Source organism: Gymnoscopelus braueri, assembly GCF_963280865.1.
Source record: "Gymnoscopelus braueri genome assembly, chromosome: 3".
Lineage (NCBI taxonomy): Eukaryota > Metazoa > Chordata > Actinopteri > Myctophiformes > Myctophidae > Gymnoscopelus > Gymnoscopelus braueri.
In genome coordinates, this window is record NC_137612.1 from 30344973 (window position 1) to 30366567 (window position 21595).

A 21595-nucleotide genomic window follows, 5' to 3' on the forward strand; every position below is an offset into this window, starting at 1 on the left:
CCTACAGAATAAATACATATCTCCACTCCTATTGTTATTATTTTTATTTTTTGGTGTTGCAAGTGCAACCATTTTGTTTAAATTAGAATCTCTGAATCTCCTCTATGTTAGAGAAAACAGCGTATAGAAGTGAGTGTGTGTGCACAGTGCGCATGCGCATTAGGTTAAGTTAAGCAGATATGAAGGTAGACCTTTGGACTCAAGGGTGTGGTTATTTCTATGGGTTTCAAACGTGTATAGCTGTGTGTGCAGCATATTTTCCTGTGTGTGTGTGTGTGTGTGTGTGTGTGTGTGTGTGTGTGTTAGTACGCTACACTATGTTCAGTTTTTTCGCTGAATGAGGTGTACTTTTTCACCACACAGTGGAGTTAATCCATGAACTTAAAAAAGCCTTACAGGTGGTCACTTGATAAGTAAGAGGTAAGACAAATCATGCTCTTCACATTTTATGGGCTTACAAATGTATTCCAATTAATTCAATTCCAGTTCAAGGTGATTTATTAGCATTGACTGTACAAAACGAAGGACAATATTGCCAAAGCGATTTACAATACAACAGGGTGCATAATCATCCATATACTGACATGATTTGAATATTAACAGACAATAGTTGAATATACAATATATTATAGAAAGCAATTAACAATGTTATGTCATATTGAGATGAGTACTGTGTTATTGTTCTTGTCACTGTCCCCCAGGCTATGGCATACAATATTCTGACTACCTGGACCAGCAATTCTTCTCTCCCCAAGGAGATTCTCTTCTCTTCTCTTCTCTTCTCTTCTCTTCTCTTCTCTTCTCTTCTCTTCTGGCAGGGTTTCCAGTCATTTTGTATTAAATTCAAACATGCATTTTTAATGAGTAACATGTAGTTTGTCACAATGTCAGAGAAAGTACACCTATTAGGCAATGTCAACCTGCTCCACAGGCAATGAATGGCTGTAAACCCCCACCCCACCCCACCCCAGCCCTTTCACAGATTTTCCTAATGCAGTCCCAACTGGTTATTCATTCATTCCTGTCAGTCATCTTCAACTAACCAGCAGGCCTAAGTAATAGCCATTACTGCTTCTTTATATATTCATGAGGCCTTTGTCTGGGTGATTGGATCAATTATTGATGTGTTGTCTGGTTCGTTATATATTATATATAAGTGTATTTGTGTGTGTGTGTGTGTGTGTGTGTGTGTGTGTGTGTGTGTGTGTGTGTGTGTGTGTGTGTCTATATATGTATATGTATATGTATATGTATATATATATGTGTGTGTGGGGGGGGGGTCTAGTAGGCTAATTGTAAATTGAGGTTCTTAGGGAAATAGTCCCTCATCAATTAATTGTTAATCATTGCACCTGAATTTTGACACAAAACGAAGAGAAGAATGGGTAATTGACACAATGTGGATAAAGTAATAATTACTTTAGCTCCTCTCTGCTTTGTTGGACAGGACAGGACAGGACAGGACAGTGGATAGTCATACACATATGACCAAGGCAATGGGCCAGATTTGAACCCATGATATCATGAGACAAACTGGCTGCGCCGCCAAGGTACCCTGAGGCTGAGATTGTGTAATGCAAGGGATACCGTTGCTAATGATGTTAGCATTTGTCTGGGACCAAAAGAACATCCCAACAAAATGTGATCAGTAAGATGCTCAGTTAGATGCTTTAACCAGTGCTTGTACTGTAGGTTACATTAGGTAAATATATATGTTTTAAATCCCCCACCACCCCATCACTCTGTCTTTGTCTTGGCAGCTCCTATGCTAACACACACACGCACACACAATTACTCAACCCCCCTTGTTGCTCCAGATGGGGTTCCACATTTTGACACACACACACACACACACACACACACACACACACACACACACACACACACACCAATAGACACATTTTCACACACACACACACACACACACACACACACACACACACACACACACACACACACACACACACACACACACACACACACACACACACACGCACTAATAGACACATTTTGACACACACACACGCACTAATAGACACATTTACACACACACACACACACACACACACACACACACACACACACACCAATAGACACATTTTGACAGTTTGTGTTTGAGTCATCATGGCATGATGTGGAGATGTGTGTTGGCTAGGGGTGTGCCGATACACTAATTTCACCAAACGATACGATACGATATTTGGCTCACAACTTCGATACGATTTCGATACGATACGATACGCACTTTTTTTATTACGAAAAATATATGGAGGAGAAAAAAAGCAAATGCAAACAAATAATTCTGTTTTTGCATTATTCAGATATGCGAACTTGTAGCTTTTCAGCTACAATAGCCGTTTTGAATCCAAATAGGGCAATAGTATGACACCTGACCCGAAAAAAAAAAACAACATATTGTCACCCTTTTCACCTCGGGGCTGTTTGCATGCCTGATTATTATTATTGTAAAAAAAAAAAAAAAAGTTTTTTTTTTTTTTTTTTAAACGATTTTTTTTTTTTTTCAAAACGATACATATCGTCACGAAAACGTATCGCGATATATCGCGGGACGATATATCGGCACACCCCTAGTGTTGGCTGCGCGTTTTATGCAGTTTGCTACAGTTGCTTAAGGGATTTGATGGCTCATATTGCTTAATATGTCACAGAACATGACCTATTCAGAATGAGCACACAGATTTTGAATGAAAACGTGTTTTGTGAATCATGAGTAAGGTCACTCACTCGTCATCAACACGCTTTTCTTGCTACTCGAGCTAGGAATTGACGCGAGTACTGACACCTGCCAATCAGAAAATGTACCAGAACTTCCGATTGCTTCTCACAAGACACGTTTACCCATGATGAGTAACCTTACTCATGATTCACAAAACCGGGGTTACATACATACTGTACAAAACTACATGGCTGTTCTTTTACATTGCCAGTAGAATCAGGACCAGCTGCCTTATTTTTCAAACCTGGAGGATGACGGAAAGATAATTTTAAAGAGACAGAGAGAGATGTTGTATTTCGAAAGAGCCTGGAACTACTGACATAACCTGAGGCTCTATGTCGACTCGAGGCCCTTTTAACATCTCCTTTTAAATGTAGTCATTTCTGACATTACCCAAAGTTAACACAGATTCTAGTTTGGAGGCACCGGTGATCAATACTCATTTGGCATTTTCTCAACCACACCCATAAGCACTCACTTATGTGTCTGTCTGTTAATCTGAGGACCTTCCACTGACCACTGCCGCATAGTACTGTATACTGTAGCATGAAATATGCAGTGTGTTCCCATGAATTCCATATTTGAGGGTCCCTGTCAGGAAAATTCAGTTATGATGCACTAGATTGAAGATGACATTCACAGTGTAGAAGATGTATAAACTGGGTGACTCAATGATCAAGATTAAATTGTTTTTTTGTGCGTAAGCAAATGTGTGGAATGTCCTCAAGGGAACAGAACCGTGTGGAAAATGGAACATTATATTATTACTATAATAATGTATGCTTAATTTATAGCTCACGATGCAATGCATCCTGATTTTGTAGATTAGCTATTTTTTGGGTGTGCAAAACCGGCATGCAAAAAGTATCAGGCAGGCCAACAGCAGTCAAGATAATGTGCATTCTTTAGCTAACCAAGCTAACAGTAAACATCCATGGATATGACAGTTACTCAAAATTGCCTAGCTATAACTGCTACCCTCACTCCATCGTCAGAAAATGGTTAAATCAAGATAATTGCTAAGGACTTAGAACAATGCTTTCCATAGAAGGGGGGAAAGAGAGTGCAGCAATATAGGGTATAGGGTATTAACCCAATCTAGGCTAACGATGTCCCCCGGGCCACCGGCTTCCCCATCAACCACCTCGCACCACTCCACACTAGAGAGGGAATTAGCTGCTACTAGCCACTGTTTGTAAGATTTGTATTTGGTAAATGCCTGGTACTGTATGCGTACGCGCGTGTGTGTGTGTGTGTGTGTGTGTGTGTGTGTGTGTGATTGCATGTGCGTGTGTGCGCCTATGTGCACATGTTCCGCTTCTCTGGGGTCTCCCATGACACACTAAATGGTGGAAAATGGAGGTCAGGCTTTGATGTGTGCTTCCGTAATCTGTGGTGAAGTGGTGGAATGTGACGCTCTGGCTTCACACGCGCGCACACACACGACTAGTGGATTTCTAAGGCACATTAACATATCACTGTCCTCTTGACTCTATTGAGCTCCAACATTGGACAGTGGAACCCCTTTAGAAAACCTGTTAATATCTCAACATGTTAATATCTCAACATACAGTAATCTTCTAATTGTGGCAGCTCACCACACAGATAAGTGGCATGGAATCTTTATCCCACTGCCTGCACTTGCACGGTGAAAAGCAGTGGCTATTTTGGATGGGCTAGTCAGCAAGGTGGTCAACACACTGGTCCCTGGATTTCTAGACTAACAAATGTGTCATGGGAGGGATCTATTCTAAACAGGCAGACAACTAGCTAGGTGCTTTTCAGTACTGTTTGATGGAGCACAACAAGCTCTGCCCGGTCAAAAAGTGATGGCTGTGTAAGTGTTCTCTTTCCCATTGAGAGAACTAAGCAGCTATCAGGCTCCTCATCGCAGGACTCATAAACTTTATATCCTGCTAATAGCTCTGTCCCTGCTCAATATCCGCTGACTCATGCTCTTTCCCTCAGGGAACAGAGCTAGAATCTAGGCTTGTTCCGATTGGCGAATGGATCCTATATCACTGATTAGTCTTTCCTACTCCGATATTAAGGTGTTTTTTTTTAACAAACTTACTATCAGAACTAAGATGTCATACAAAGCTCTATTATCTGCACACTAACATTTAGAGGCGTTTCTGGTGGAGCGGCATATCATACCAAAAATCATCAATGGACATTTCATTATTCGGATGTATCAGAAGCACAACTAACGAGGGCGGAGATGTACAAACCAATTATGCCAATTATTTTCCATGGACAACCTGTATGTCCGTTCTTCATATGCCTGCAAACCAAAGCGTTGCTCTGCGCTCCATAGTAGTAGAGTAGTTAACGTTGTGGATATGATTTGACTGGTGATTTTAAAGACAAGATAATAATGTTAAACGGAACGTAATGATGCCGTGATACTGCCTCACAGACAGACTTTTAAAAGGGAGCCGTTTGAATAGAGGAGACATTGTTATTAAATCGATCGTTTTAATGTTTCACCTTTTGGCATCTGGGTAAAACCCATAATATTCGCAAATACAAAAGGGTTATGTTTTTCTTCGGCAGTTAGGCCAGTCATCCATGCTGGCATTGATTTCACTGGTGAGCTCCGTGCTGTGACGCTGCTTGTAAAAGATGACGGATACTCATTAATAATAATGGTATTTTATTAAGCTCTATTAAACTATGGAATCTCTCTCTGCAAGCCACAAGTCCAACTCCATCTCAAACACATAGAATCCCCTCCACAACCTCCATTACCGAAATGACCTCTAGCATGGTAAATATGCACCCATATGCGACACCCCCAGCCCTCATACTCCCTCACCTCCCCTCCTGGTGATCAGATCCTGTGCCACTGAATTTTAATGACCACAAATCACAATATGAAAATGTAAGGATCGTTGTAGTATATTTATCTCTTTACCTGATAAGGAAGCCTGTATTACTTATCTACTAAGTGTCAGTTAACTACAACAATCGTACAAAACATATTTCAAGATTTAATTATCACATTTTAGACTTTTGGATTTAAAGCATATAAAAGAGAGGCAAAATGCAAAGCACTGAACAGCAGGATAATTCTATAACTACAGCAAAAAAGGGAAAACAATATTCAAAATGGACTGCTGTGGTTGTTTTGCCTCCTAATTAGATAACCAAACAATCAAGCAATCATTAGGTTACTGCACCATTATAAGTTCCTTTGCACAGCAGAGTGCAGAAGCAGAGCAAAAATACCCAGAGGGGAAGATAAAAGCTTAGAGAGGCCTTATAAAGAAACCTCTGTGGGGAAATAAACTGATCAACAATCACTTTGGTCTGTTTTACCAAGATGGGCGGTAATTGATCTTAACACAGTTTTGAGTTTAAAAAAACAACAACAGACCCCCTTGCTCCCAGTGCTAACCTGAAATAACTTTAAACTCATGATTTGTCTTGTGCTTGGATGGAGCCCCAGGAGATGTCAGAACCAGTTCTATGTCCATATCACATGACTGTCTTCTCCCCTAATATTATCAGTTCCTAAAAAGCCTCTTTATGTGTTTCTCCTGCAGTGTCAGTGGAAGAGAAGTGGAGCGAACCAGCAGATCATGTTTGAAGCCCAGCGTCTGTGGTAACTGACTAGAACATGCACTTCCTGGTCAGGAGTTCACCTCACACGTTCAACTCCTACACCTGCCAACGTTGAGAACTACAATACCCACAAATCCTGCACACAAGCAAGAGGAGTGGACTCTCTGGTGCGACTGTAACCTTTTATCAGTTTTTACACTACCGGTTCCATTGTTTACATCTGTTTTGCACTAAGAACTCTAATAAAAAACACAATCACAAATAATATATATATACGTTAGAGGACAAATATGGCCAACAACATGGCGGACCACCCACCAGGAAACTCGGTTGCCGAGGGCAACCATGAGGGGGATTTTGGCATCACCACGCAAGACCTGAGGGACTTGATGGAGTTGAGGAGCGCAGAGGCTGTGGCCAAGATAGCAGACACCTACGGAGATGTGCATGGCATCTGCCGCCGGCTCAAGACCTCGCCTATAGAAGGTATGGCACGCACACACACACATCATGTTACATCATTACATCACATCTGGAGTTGCAACTATACAATTTTGGAGTGATTATTATTTTTTGATTATTCTAAACCTCAAAGAGGACTATATATATAAAATGTATATACATATATATAATGTGTTTATATATATAACGTATACACACACACACACACACATATATATATATATATATATATATATATATATATATATATATATATATATATATATATATATATATATATATATATATATATATATATATATATGTATGCATGCATGCATGCATGCATGCATACATATATACACACACACTTATTTTTTAAACCACATCGCTATAATACTTGGTATACAATACTCTATATATTATACTATGTTTGATGCCCCCTATAGATCACTTGTGGTCAGTATGGTTATTTTTCTCATCACTTAAAATAGGCAGTGGCCATTATAACTACATTAAACCTAGGGTGCAGTACACTACATCAGAAAGTCCTTATTGGCATCCAGACACTTTACACTGTGCTCATTGTGTCTCTTTATAATCCAGCTATAGGCTTGATCGTATTTCAAAATGTTCTTTACATAATGGAATCAAACAGCTGGTATCTTTGAATTACTGCCTTTTCAAAAGTGTATGACTGTATGACTAGCTGTGCCAGTGCCTCTTGTCATAATGAATTCTGCTATATTTAAGCTCGAATTTATTTATTTTATTTTATTCCTCACTTTTTTATGTAGATCCTCCATTCTATTTTCAGGCCCGCTAGTGGCGACGTTCTTAAGGATAGCAATCCTGGTCAGTCCGTCTGTTGAACACTTGGGTCCTAGACCAGATATCTCTAAATCTAGACTACTAGGAAGATGCACCACCATACTAGTTTTGGTAACTCCATAGCTTTTCCTCACCCCATAGCTTTTCCTGCAAGTCCCAGAACCACGGTAGAACAGTGACGCTGCCGTTGCCTGGTGGTTAAATGTGGGATTGCAAGACTTCCGCATTTAAAACGCTACGGCGTATTAGGGCATTCACGAATAGTGATTTTTAGCATTCGAATTATTCGACCTATAAGTATTCGAATATTCGATTAATCGATTTGATTATAAAAAATATATTAAAAAAATAAAAATAATTAATGGCATTGACGACTCGACTCAAGGAATGCGAGTTGGCGTCACACCAGAGCTCACAGCTGCGTGTCTGCTGTAGAAAAGCCACTGAAAAAAAAATAATCGATTATTATTTTTAATAGAATAATCGACTTTGATGTACAGTGGTCGAATAGTGGTTTGATAGTCGAATATTCGAATATTCGATTATTCTGTTAATGCCCTACTGCGTATGCTTCTATCGTTTGAAGGGTGCTTCCGGGTGCTTCATGTGCTGGGTGAGCAACTTCATTGAAATGAATGTGTGGAGGCGGGGCCGTCCGTTCTCTAGATCTATGCTTTCCTCTAGCATCATTCTGAGACCACTATTTAATCTTTTAATATGCTGCAGCAGCAGTCAGACACAAATGCATTTTGGCCTTTTGCCCATTGTCAGCGTAAGAACCGCTTCAGCAGAAGTGTATATACATTACAGACATTTTTAATTCAGTTCAAACAACAGTAGGCTACGTAGTACATGTTTAATAATAAAATCACGGTTCGAGTTTCTAGCTTTCAAAAACAGAAGATCTACAAGCTCATAGCGTGGGATTCGAACCCGGGCCGTAAAATTCTTAAGATTCAGCTTTAACCACTAGGCTGTCTGATTTGTAGAGGAAAGAAGTACGTACTACAGAGCAGTTCATTCGGGATAATAAATAATAATAATATGTATAAGACTTCTGTCTGTCTATCTGTCTGCGCGCACACGCTGCACAGTCAGACACACACACACACACACACACACACACACACACACACACACACACACACACACACACACACACACACACACACACACACACACACACACACGGATGCGATGCGCAGTGTTTGAAAACTTTAGTTACTTTGTAGATTTTGATTATTATTACTAAACATACATTAACCACTTCAGCCTTATATAAACGTTGTCTATTTAAAAATAGCAGAACTAAGCTACACGTTGTGAGCTTGTAGATCTGCTATTTTCAATTTTGACATAACGTGTGAAACGGGACTTTCTGCATAACGAGTACTTTTACTTTTTAATTTAAGTACATTTTGATACCAATACTTTAGAGAGAGGCTGCATAAACGCCACCACGTGGCTGAACGGCCACACTACACTTTGTGATTATTTCAATGGGAGGCGCTAAGAATCTGTGGGCGTCAACTTTGAAAGGTACCCACCTAAACCTCTGGATCACTACGGTGTCCAATAGGCGGCCGTTTGAAGATCGCGCATGAATGAACGGGTAACCACTGTACAGGTAGTTACCAAAAGTCATTAATTATTTAAAGACGCAGTGAAATTGACATTTTCGGGCCATTTTATTTTTAAGTTTCTGTCTGAAACGGCCTCGCAACCAATCTGTATTTTTGTTTCTTTTTTACTATGGCACTTGGTCCGCATGTTACAACAGGGTAAATAGGCCACTCGTAATATGCTCCCTTTAGTGGCCTCGATCATTAGCACAGGTGCAGCTATAGCTAATGAGTTTGACACCATTTATTTACCAGACTCTGAACGGAACGTGTCATCATCATGAGCCCCAGCACGCACGCACGCACGCACGCACGCACGCACGCACGCACGCACGCACGCACGCACGCACGCACGCACGCACGCACGCACGCACGCACGCACGCACGCACGCACGCACGCACGCACGCACGCACGCACGCACGCACGCACGCACGCACGCACGCACGCACGCACGCACGCACTCACTACTATATTTCTGAGGACAATTTTATGAATGCCATTTTTAAGCCAAACCGTGAAGCCGGACATAGCAGGCTCTACAAGCTCACAACGCGTCACAGTGCGACACGTCGTGAGCTTGTAGATCTGTAACTCCAACCCTAACTCCTAAACCTAACTTCTCAATACCTAATCCCAATGTTTTCCTAATTGTAAGCCTAAGGCTAAACATCTGTTTCAACCTTAAAACAATGTCTTGTGAGGACCAGCAAAATGGTCCTCACAATGTCCATTTCTCAAATTCTACTGTACTTGTGTGGATATTTCACAAGTATCACTGCGATGAGGAGCCTGATGGCTGCTTAGATCTTATCACTTACATAGCAATACAAGTCACCACGCACGCACACATGCACACACGTACAGAATGTAATGCAAACCATGGTTTTACGGCTAGGTTGAGTGGGCAGAAAATGGCTGAAACCTATTAATTTTTACCTTCTTTCATGTGTTCCCATCTGACTTTTATTTCACATTTCTCCTCCCCCCTCACCTGCTGTCTCTCTCACGCTGTCTCTCTCTCTCTCATCCCCACCACATTGTGTAGCCTAGTCACCAGTCCATTCCAGGATTGAAATTAGTTCCAGCCCCTTCCCCTAATGGCACCATAGATCATTGCTCTATTCCATTTAGTAATCAAAGGACAGCTGTAGTTGCATCCTCCACATGAGAAATTACTCATGTTAATGAAGGAAGCATAATTATGTTTTCAGTGTGGGCGGATGGGCGGGGATAATGGGGAAAAAAATACACACACAATTTTCAAGTGAACCTGAAAAGGCCCCTTTTTCTGTTGCCCAAACTTAAACCCTAATGACAGGCAAGATGATGGTCTATCACAGTTTTCTCTGTGGAAAAAACAAAGCAGACTTGATGACTCACGTACATCATAAGAGAGACGAGAAGTATTATACACTCACATAAAACAAAGTTTTTTAATCCTAGCGCTGACATTTCTATTTATTTATTTAAAAGACTGGACAAATAACAGTATGTAACTACTGGGATTAATTTCTTTGTTATTGGCAGGCTTACAACTGCAATACAACACAAAAATAATACATCACACATGCTTGTTGGTTTGGACAGGATGTGGTTAATAGTGGAGTCTTCAAGGAGAGGATGTCTTTCCCTGGTGTTTTGCCCAGGTGGACAGGGTTTTGAGGTTAGGTTTAGGCATTATTTCTGTGAGGTTAGGATTAGGTTTTGGCATAGTTTTACTGAAGTTAAATGTTAGGGTGTAAGCGCAATCAAGGCGAAACACCAAGGAAAGAGAGAGTCCCAAAGTAGCCAAAGTGCCAATATTTTTTTATAGGACGCAGAGTAAAACTGTGTCCTACGATAAAATATTGGCACATTGGCGACCAGTGTCTGCGGCCACCATCTTGTCTCTTGAAGACCACTATTTAGTTTATTCTGCAGTGGGCTGGCACCACTGTAAGGACTGGTGCTTGTAGCATTCTCGTGCACAGTGTTGGACATAGAAACAGGTTTTGGAACATAGAAAAGATGGTATTCCAGCAACAATGTATATGACCAGTGGTGAACTGAACTTTCACTTAAGGCTCAAATTAAAAGCGTTGTTCAAACATGCTTTTTGCTCCTGAGAAACCTCTTAAAAATAAGATCAGTTCTATCTACTCCAAATCTCCATAGAGTTGTTAATGCCCTCATTTAATTTATCTTAGATTACTGTAATGCCCTCTACTTTATGTCTCAGCATAGGCTCCATACTCCACCTGCAGTAGGCCTACACTGGCTGCCAGTCTCTTTTAGTTTAAGATTTTATTGTTTATTGTTAACTTTTAAACTAAAGCTCTTCATGGTCTGGCACCTAGCTACTTAGCTGAGTTGTTAAAACCCTATGCACTTGTCCATAGCTTCAGCGAGGTCCTCTGATTCGGCTCTACTGGTTGTTCCTAAGTTTACGTTCGTGACCAAGGGTGCTAGAGCCTTTGTCATCAGTGCCCCTTGACTCTGGAACAGCCTGTCTCTCAAAAATCCATTTTACCAACCAAAAAAAAAGGCTTTTAATCCCCTAATGGCATAACCTTGTTGATGCTTTTTAATTGCATTGTTGCTGCCTTGTTAAATCTTTGTCACGATCATGGGCATGGCCTTTGCAAATGCTGTCTTGTTAAATCTTTGTCACGATCATGGCCTCTGTAAAACCTCCTGTCCTGTCTAGTGTACCCCTGTTTTGGCCGGATGTGACTCTGCCCTTAACCAGTGTGTTTTTCGCCTCATTCTGCTCACCCGCTCCCCTCTCTGTGCGGCCTTGATTGAGAGCCTGGTTCAACCTGGGCAACCTAGTAGAAGAGTGTTGGGTTAATTGGACTTAATGGTGTTTATTGGACTGTGTGTGAGTTACAGTAGTTTGCCGGTTTGTAAGTCTTTTGCCCTTCTTCGAAGGTGTGAGTGTTTAAGTAAAGTTTCAAAAATGTCCCGGGCGGGGGGCTTCAGCCTCAGAAGTCCACCCCTAGCGACACCACTGGTATAACCCATTAAAACCGGGAAAGCACCTGTGCCATTTTAGATTTTAGTGTTGGCCATTCAAAAATAGCAGATATACAAGCTCACAGTGCATCACTTCGAGCTTGTAGATCTGCTATTTCTGAAAAATTTTGAACTTTTTTGCAAATCTTTGAATATATATTTTTTAAAGCGAACATTTGTAAAATATTTTGTTCCAGGGACCCCCCAGAAGCAAAGATTTGAGTTACAAATTTAAAAATATCGCTTTAAAAATATATACAAATTCAAAGATTTGCACAAATTTTTACGATATACATCTGCTATTTTTGAATAGCCAAAGAAATCAAAATAGACACAGATGCGTTCCGGGATGGATCGGGTTAAGCAGTATCGGCAGCTTTTCCGGTAGTGGTATCGGTATCGGAACAACAATAAGACAGAAATGTCACAGAAAATAACCTTTTAAAAGGCAAACGAGAGGCAGACAGTCAAGCATGCCTCGCGCTGTGCCATTTGCCAGCTGTGTCTGTTCCAGCTGAATGGCCTCGGCGCTCTGCGACACACGTTGTTTAGCCCAGCATCCACTCACCCTGCTTAACCCATTAAAACCGGGAACACGCATCCGCATAAACCACTTCAAACCATTATTTTTATACTTTTGGCTATTCAAAAATAGCAGATATAAAAGCTCATAGCGTGGCACCGAGTGCCGCGCTATGAGCTTGTAGGTCTGCTATTTTAAGTATTTTTGAAAAATCTTGAATGTGTGCAAATCTTTGAATACATATATATTTTTAAAGCACACTTTTATAACTCAAATCTTTTGCTTCTGGGGGGTCCCTGGAACAAATATTTTCAGATGGGGGTCCGGCGGCCAAATACATATTGTGGGGGTCCTTGACATGAAAAAGTTTTGAGAACCACTGAGATGAGATATACTCTGATATAGTAACATAAGTTTTTCAGAAAACTGGATTTAGAAGACATTTGTAGAATCGGAACCTCAGGCCTTAATGGGTTAATGTTTACTAATCAACCAGTCCACTGCCTTTTTACTCTCTATGGAGGACAAATATCGATTGTCCTTCTTTGTTTTATACAATCAAGAATATTCCAGTCCCCACTCCTGCCTCCTGGCAGCCATGGTTATCATGCATGAAATGGAGGAGCAAAAGAGCCAGAATGCCACTCCTGTGCGGATAATGAACCTTTGGATATGAGCTGTCTTGGTCTTATTTGAAACTAATGGGCTTTTGGTGCTTCCACCGGCTGCTGTGTTACTGTAGGTTGATCTATGCAGAAATGTGGGAGCCAATAACTACAAAGTGTAAGGTGGCAAGTTTAAAGTGGAAGATGGAAAGTGTATTCAGACTAGTCTGTCTCACTAACAACATGTACAGTAGGTAAACTTTAAAAAAAGAAGAAATGCTTGGTATTTTCTTTACATTATACTGTAGAGAAAGGCAGGCTAGAGATAAGGGATTACAGTATGTGCAATAGAGATTATGATCCTCCGCACAATATGTCTTACTTGCTAGGGCAGATTGTACTGCAACTATGATCAAACAAGGAACTTGCAGACAGTGTCCCAATGGCCATCCAGGCCATTATCAAAGTCTTTTAACAGGCAGGCTGCCCGTTCCATATTGAGAAAGTATTCTTCCAGACTGTTGGACAGTCCCAAAGCTGATGGAGAAATGAACCTTGTTTGACCCAACTGTGCCAGCATGGATCTTTGTGTTTTAGATGAGCTCAACCCTGACCTCCAAATTGTATTCCGTCGAGAAGCATTCAAAGATATATTGAGGGCCTTGAGGCCATGCTCCGAAGCCAGCTGGACAGAAGAATAATGCGCTAGGGGCAGCCATAAACATTTAACTATACATTTTGAGACCACACCTCTTGACAAGGTAGTCCTCTTAGTAAGCTGGTCCCACACTCTTGAGCATGAGGCGGGCACGGTGACGGCTCCCTCTTTACATTTCCTATATAATGTAGCAGACAATAGTTGCATAGTTATTAACCCATTCAATCCGGGAACGCATCTACAAATGTCCTCTAAATCCTAACAGGTTTCTGAAAGACGTATGTTTCTATATCAGTGGTTCTGATATAGAAACATTTTGGGGGGTCATTTTGGGGGGCAAGGACCCCCAAAATGATATGTATTTGGCCGCCGACCCCCCATATTTAGGTCCAGGGACCCCCAGAAGCAAAGATTTGAGTTACAAATGTTCGCTTAAAAAATATCTATATTCAAAGATTTGCACAAGTTTGAACGATTTATCAAAAATAGCAGATCTACAAGCTCATCTATGAGCTTGTAGATCTGCTATTTTTTTTGTAGCCAAAGAAATCTAAAATGACCCCGGTCTTAATGGGTTAAAAACAAAAGAAGAATACAAAAGGCCAAGGCAAACATATTTTTAAGTTGCTGAAAAGGTAATATTCTATCACTAAAGATCTTTCCCATTGTTGTTGTAATGCCATGCCTCTGCCAAGTTTTATTGATTAACCCATTAAGCATCTGTGTCATTTTAGATTTTAGCTATATATCGTCTCTGTCAGGTGGAAACCTCCAAAACTACTACAATACTTTTCAGGATTCAAATTCAAAAGTAGCAAAAGTAGCAGATCTACAAGCTCAAAACGCAGCGCTTTGCGCCGCATTTAGAGCTTGCGGATCTGCTACTTTTGATGCTTTTGTGTGACTCTGTAGTATGATCAAGAAGGGCGTTAATTTGCGGAAAAAAAAACACAAAAATAAATAAATATGGAGATGAGAGGTTTCTGCCCGACAGCAACGATATATAGCAACATAGTTTTTTCAGTGTTCATTTTTTTTCATAGTGTTTTGGAAGACATTTGTAGACTCTGCCTCAGGTCTTAATGGGTTAAAGTGCATCCTCCAGCTGAAAGGAAGGGGTTACACAATATGGAACATGATAGAAGAGAAAGCCCCTACCTGGCAGATGCTGAATCTCCCATGCAGCTGCTTCACAATAGAGCATGAGATCCTAATCATTCTTAAAACTTTAAGATTAATAAATGGAATGATATAAGTCTTTGGTAAAACATTCATTTTCAAAAGTTCTGCTCTGGAGGATGCCAGGGCCATTAGGCCGATTTTAATAGGCGATACTGGATAATGTTGATTATTAAAATACTCTCCATTCCATTTGTTTTTCCAAATGAAAGTGGTTCCCCATGGGAGCCGATTTTAATTCTGTGAAAGTGGAAAAAGAAAACGGGCATATAAATTAATACAATTAAGAACTGCGGGTGGGGACGGGGGATGCTGGCTCTTGCAAAATATCACCAGCATACATATTCAATTTAAAATGTAATGGAAGTTCACACAGTCTAGGTTATATCATTACAAAAGCGGAATGCACATGCTAATGGTTCCAGGGTCGACAATGAAGGGAGGAGGGTCCCTGGCTAAACGAACCGCAACCCAGTTTTGTGAAGGCACTTTTTCATGTTGTTTTATTGGCCATGTCTCCTTGAATCCTCTGCTGAAAAGTCTTGATATACAGAGTACTGAGAAGCGCTGGCAGTGGCTGGCCAAAAAAATGTTGTTTTTAGTGGCTGCTCTGATAAATGGCTTGCTTGTCTCCACCACAGTACAAGTACAGTACCTGTAGGATGCTGGGACAAGGAGGCTGGTCAGCATTTGGAATTGGTCTTAACCCATTAATACCTGGAACGCATCTGTGTCACTTTAGGTTTCTTTGGCTATTCAAAAATAGCAGATATACAAGCTCATAGCGCGGCACCGAGTGCCGCGCTATGAACTTGTAGATCTGCTATTTTTGAAAAATCTTGAAAAAAAAAATTTGGGATTTTTTTTCAAAAAACTGTTAGGAATTAGAAAACATTTTGAAGAATCGCCTCAGGTCTTAAAGGGTTAATGGGCAATGTGCACAAACTATCTCTAGGGCTGGCTGGTCGCTTGGTTGGTCTAGTGCAGTGGCTCTCAACCAGTGGTCCGGGGACCACCAGTGGTCCTTGAGGGGGTTCCAGGTGGTCCACAGCTAAATGATGGAGAGTTGGTAACCAAATCCTTATAGATCTTTAACTTTTTAACCCTTACGGGTCCATTTGGTTTCATTTTACGCTCTCAAGAGTTAAATGTTAAACATCTGCATTACTTAATTTACAAGAGGTCTACACAATTAGAGAATGTAGAAGAATTGTTATTTTGATATTATATATATCAACGTTTGCCTGTTATCTCTGCCATGGTACCGTACCACATCAATTCAGCATGGAATTGTTGACAAATTCTTATCCAACGACAACAAAATATTATAATATTAAGTCTTGGGTCTGAGAGGCTATAAATGCCGAATAAATAATGGACTTTGATATGAAAAGGGTTGAAAACCACTGGTCTTGTATGTAGTATAGGATCTTGTCAAAGAGTATACAGTGGGTACTGTATCTCGAGCCTCAGTACCTTCTTTCAGCTGCACACACCTGAAGTTGATGCGATGGCTCATTGTCTCCGCCAGGCCGAAAGGCATGGCGAGAGAGTATGTTTTACCCCCTGTCCGTCCGTGTGTGTGTGTGTGTCCGTGTGTCCGTGTGTGTGTCCGTCTGTGAACAGCTAATCTCCGGCACGGTTGGCTTGATCGCAGCGAAACTGTGCACACACACTCCCTGGATGCCAATTCAGAACCTTTTTCACATGGGCTTGTTATAGCGCCACCAGGAGGCCGCTTTTTGCAAAACAATTTTTTTGACAGTACTCCTACAGATTTTGTCCAAACGTCATGCAAATCGGTACACAGTATCTCTATAGTCATTAAACAAAACAGGTTTTTCATATTTTTCATATTCCATCTTGATTGCCTCAAAATGGCTTCCAAAGTTTGCAGAAGTGCTCCGTGTTGAACAAAATGCCTCAAATCATGAACACAGCATGCAATTTCCATGAAATTTTGCACGTACATTCCCATTAAGCCGAGGAAGAAATGCCATTTTCAAATCAGCCTCATGGTGGCGCTATAACAGGCCAATTCGTGTTTTTACCCGTAACTGCACCGATCTGTTTACAACTTTGTATGCACACTCCCAACAGGTCAAGGAAAAACCTTTGCCCTGCTTTTTTCACATCTGCCTTTTATAGCGCCACCAGGAGGCCGACTTATGTAAAACACATTTTTGGATATTACTCCTTCAGATTGTATCCAAATTTAACATAAATCGGTACACATGATCTCTATAATCATGAGATCAAGGCTGATCTGTTTGATTTTTCATATTCCATCCTGATTGGCTACGATTGACATCTTAAGTTTGCAGGAGTGGCCCGTATTGAACTAAATGCTGCAAATCATGAACGCAGTGTCCGATTGCCGTGAAATTTTGCACGCACATTCACACTACGTTGAGGAACCAATGCCACCCTTTCAACATTGCCCTATTATAGCGCCACCAGGAGGCCGATTTTTACAAAACTTGATTCATCACGCAAACCGGACACATTATCTCTATAGTCAAGTGATCAAGACGATTGGCGAATTCAGAACATTGCTGGTCCACACTCACCTACCTGACCTGGCGGAGACCTGTGCTCCGAGGAGCACTTTTTCTAGTTGGCTTCTGTTTCCCATGTTGTCTGCTTTAAAGTTTGGATCTGCTTCAGTGTTAGAGCACTCCACCTTGTCTCTCCTGTTCCGTGTTGTCTGATCCAGTGGTTTTCAGACTTCTTATGCTCAAGACACACGAGGGCTAGTCAAAAACTCAAGGCAGATCTACAGTATATTCATTTCTGTGCAAAATAGCCCCTTATCAAAATAGATTTTCACTCTGTAAACTCTTATTTAGATTTACTTATGCCGGTCTACAAGCTTTGCAGATTTTTGTTTTAGATCCACCTCTGTGACTTGTGTGTGTGTGTGTTTAATAATTCAACAGCTATACTGTCATTTCACCTTCCATAAGTATAGCACAGTCGACATGAAACATTTTACTGTCATGCTGCAGTAGAAACACTGTGATGTAAGACAACAGACAACAAAGTACTACTGTGCAGTGTTGAGTCGGTACAATGTACTGTACTCTGCATGGGAGTAAACTATCAATAATTTAATTGGTCTGGAAAATGAAATTCTATTGTGATAACCATAGTATAACGCGGGGAGGTCCCATCAGGGTCTGGCATGCTTTTAGAAGCTTTTAGAAAGCAGTGTTGTGAACAGCCAGCTATGTAAGGTTTACTTTCAGCTCTCGTTGCGTGATAATTCTATAGACTGAACACTGAAGTTACCTCTCACTGTTTGCACACACACACACACACACACACACACACACACACACACACACACACACACACACACACACACACACACACACACACACACACACACACACACACACACAGTGCCTAAGGTGATCTTTGTCAGAGATGCTCTTTCAACTGGCACTGAACTGGCTCAGCCTCAAGTAAACGCACAGAGAAAGAAAATGCAACATTCTTATCTATACTCTTACTTTTACACTGAGTCCCTTTGATAGAGATACACGTTGTACTTTTTGCATTGCATTACATTGCCTTTTGCAATGAGCGTGCGCCTAGATAATGCAATCATAATTTTAAATGTTGTGCTTTCAAGGTTAAAAGTGTTAGAATTCTGAATGTATTTGTGGAATTACATTTGTGAGGGACACGGGTTTACTATTTGCTTGCTCTTGTCAGTGTTTGCACTATAAATATCACGTACATAAATATTAATTATAAGTCATATTACCCAGAACTAAAGTACATTCACGTCTGACCCGAAAAACCTATTTAACCCATTAAGACCGGGAACGCATCTGTCATTTTAGATTTCTTTGGCTATTAGAAAGTACAAGCTCATAGCGCGGCACCAAGTGCAGCGCTATGAGCTTGTAGATCTGCTATTTTTGATCAATTGCAACATTTTTGCAAATCTTTGAATATATATATTTTTAAAGCAAACATTTGTAACTCAAATCTTTGCTTCTGGGGGTCCCTGGAACAAAATATTTGACAAATGTTCGGTTTAAAAAATATATATTCAAAACTTTAAACAATTTCTCAAAAATATTTTTTAATTGCCCAAAATATAAAATAATGGTTGTAGCTAAAAATCTAAAACGACACAGATGCGTTCCCGGATTGAATGGGTTAATATTCACCTCGCTCTTTCAATCTAAAATTGACCAAACAAATTGTACCCTGGTGGCACAGGCATTTAAAATGTGCACCACACAGGAATCAAACTCAATTCAATTTTTCTTTTGTTCTCAAACACACATTCCCCTAAAGGACACGTCACACTCAATTTGCCGTGGAAACACCTTGCGATGTATGTCCCCTCACTAGGTGTCATCTTTTAATTAGATCACCCCATGACACCTTTCTACGTGGGAGCTTTCCTAATTAGCACGAAACGCATCATTCTGAAACACAAAAAGCAGAGCTCTGTACACTGCACGCTCCCAAAGCTGAGGGGTTTGCCACATGAATACACAGCTGTGGGCTAGGAACGTGCACGCGTCCGCAACATCGCGTGTATCGTCATGCTCATCTTTATCCAAACATACGACACCAACATGGCACATGCTATGTCTATGCAACCGAGGGACTCTCTGCATATGGCGGTTTATCCTCCGTAACTTTTTAACGCTTGGTCAAATATGTCAGTAGCATGCGCTGCGCCAACGACATGCGCTGGCTACGCCAACAACAGATGCTGCTGAGATTTCACAATTGTAATATATGAGATGAGATGCTGTAGAGAAACTTCAATTAATCACAGCGGCGAAATCGGGCAGTCAACAGGAATACTGTAGGATGTAGAACAACAATAGAAGGAAGAAAGTTTTAACAACAGGATAATTAGCTTACAACAGGTTCGACAAAATCCAAAATAGAATGGATAAGATTACAAAACTGGGAAGGTGTAGAAAAGAATCGCTGTGGGCCACTTGAGTGCAATGCTGTTTCCTCTTGTAGCCCTCGTAGAGAAAATGTGCATCACTAGTACAATTTACTTACTGTGTGCACAAACAGAATGTATATAATTTATATTCTATGAACGTTCTATTTCCACTATGGAACGCTGTGTGTGTGTCTGTGTGTGTGTGTGTGTGTGCGTGTGCGCAAAAGTGTGCATTTTCATCCCAGTTTGCTACATATGTTCATGCATTTTTTAACACTGCCAGGAGAAATTCTCCAGAGGGAAAGGAAAGGGGTCTCATCACAGCAATCAAACAAAAAGCTGTTTCAGTGCTTGTTCCGGGTAAAAGGACAAAACACATTTTTTTGCTTTTAGGGAAGGAGCTGTAAGTATGCTGTGTGTGTGTAGTTGAAAGGAGTGTGGGAAAGTGAGAACGCCGTTTGTAGGCTCTGACGCAGGAAAAGGAAGAGTAAAGAAAGGCATTAGAAAGAGAGAGTTATGGAACATGAGACAGTAAGAGATAGACAGAGACATATGAAGAGAAAGAAAGGGAGGGTTGCCCTGTGTCCTCAGGCCAGTTCCCTGCTGTCACCCATGTGTTCATTTCAACCACAAGGCACACAGAAACAGAGGGAGAGAGTGAAGCATCATGGGAAGGCGACCCTGTTAGCAAACGGATTGGTTCAACCTGGCAGCCCTGTTTTGGCCATGTTATTAGTGTGGTTGCCCAGAATGGGCAACCAGACTATAGTACTCTACTGACTTTATAGATAAACTTTATTTCAGGCTGCTACTCCTCACACAGTTTTTTTTCCCCAATTTCGTGCCATATGTCAAAATGACCGGCTTCATCGGGAATCGTGCGCTTGTACTTTGCTAAGAGATTGGTTACATAGTTTTATTGATATTGATTTATTAGTGCATTAAATGTCCCCATCCACTTTAATGGGAAAATGAAAAAAATAAAATTCAATTTTTTTTTTCTCAAAACCCGTAAGCGCTAGAGTTACAAGACTTTAAGGGGAGGTTTATAATATTGTTTGAAATTATTGAAATAAAAATTATATCATTGGGCCTCATGGTGGCGCTATAACAGCCCCCTTTACGTTTTGGCCTATAACTCTTGAACCGTAGGTCGTAGAATAGAAATAGAAACCACGCCCATTTGCGTCAGGATAGATTTTCCGCCATTTTGAATTTTCTTCAAAAAACACTTTTAGCTCCTCCTCCCACATATTTTCTCCAAATTTCACAAAAATCGGTACACATGATCTCTGGACCCATGCGATAATCTGGAGCGAAACAGAATTTTGATAGTCCATACCGTTCGTCCGTAAATGGCTTCCAAAGTTAGAGGGAGGGGCCCGTTTTACAAAAAAGCCCACAAATCACGAACAAAACGTCCAGTCAATCCCAAATTTGAATCACATGTCAAGGGTGCTTCACTCAACAAATCCCCAAAAGCATTTCCACTTTGATCCATAGGGGG

The 21595-nt window shown here is 40.8% G+C and overlaps 1 protein-coding gene across 1 annotated transcript in view; it reads left to right on the forward strand.

Moving 5' to 3' along the window:
* Positions 1-21595, forward strand: part of atp2b4 (ATPase plasma membrane Ca2+ transporting 4) — a 122267-nt gene that overhangs the window by 31433 nt on the left and 69239 nt on the right. Inside the window, exon 2 of the mRNA XM_080425215.1 lies at positions 6286-6790. Within this exon, the coding sequence (XP_080281341.1) occupies positions 6595-6790 (196 nt within the window). The 5' untranslated portion in view covers positions 6286-6594. The remainder of the gene's footprint in view (positions 1-6285; positions 6791-21595) is intronic.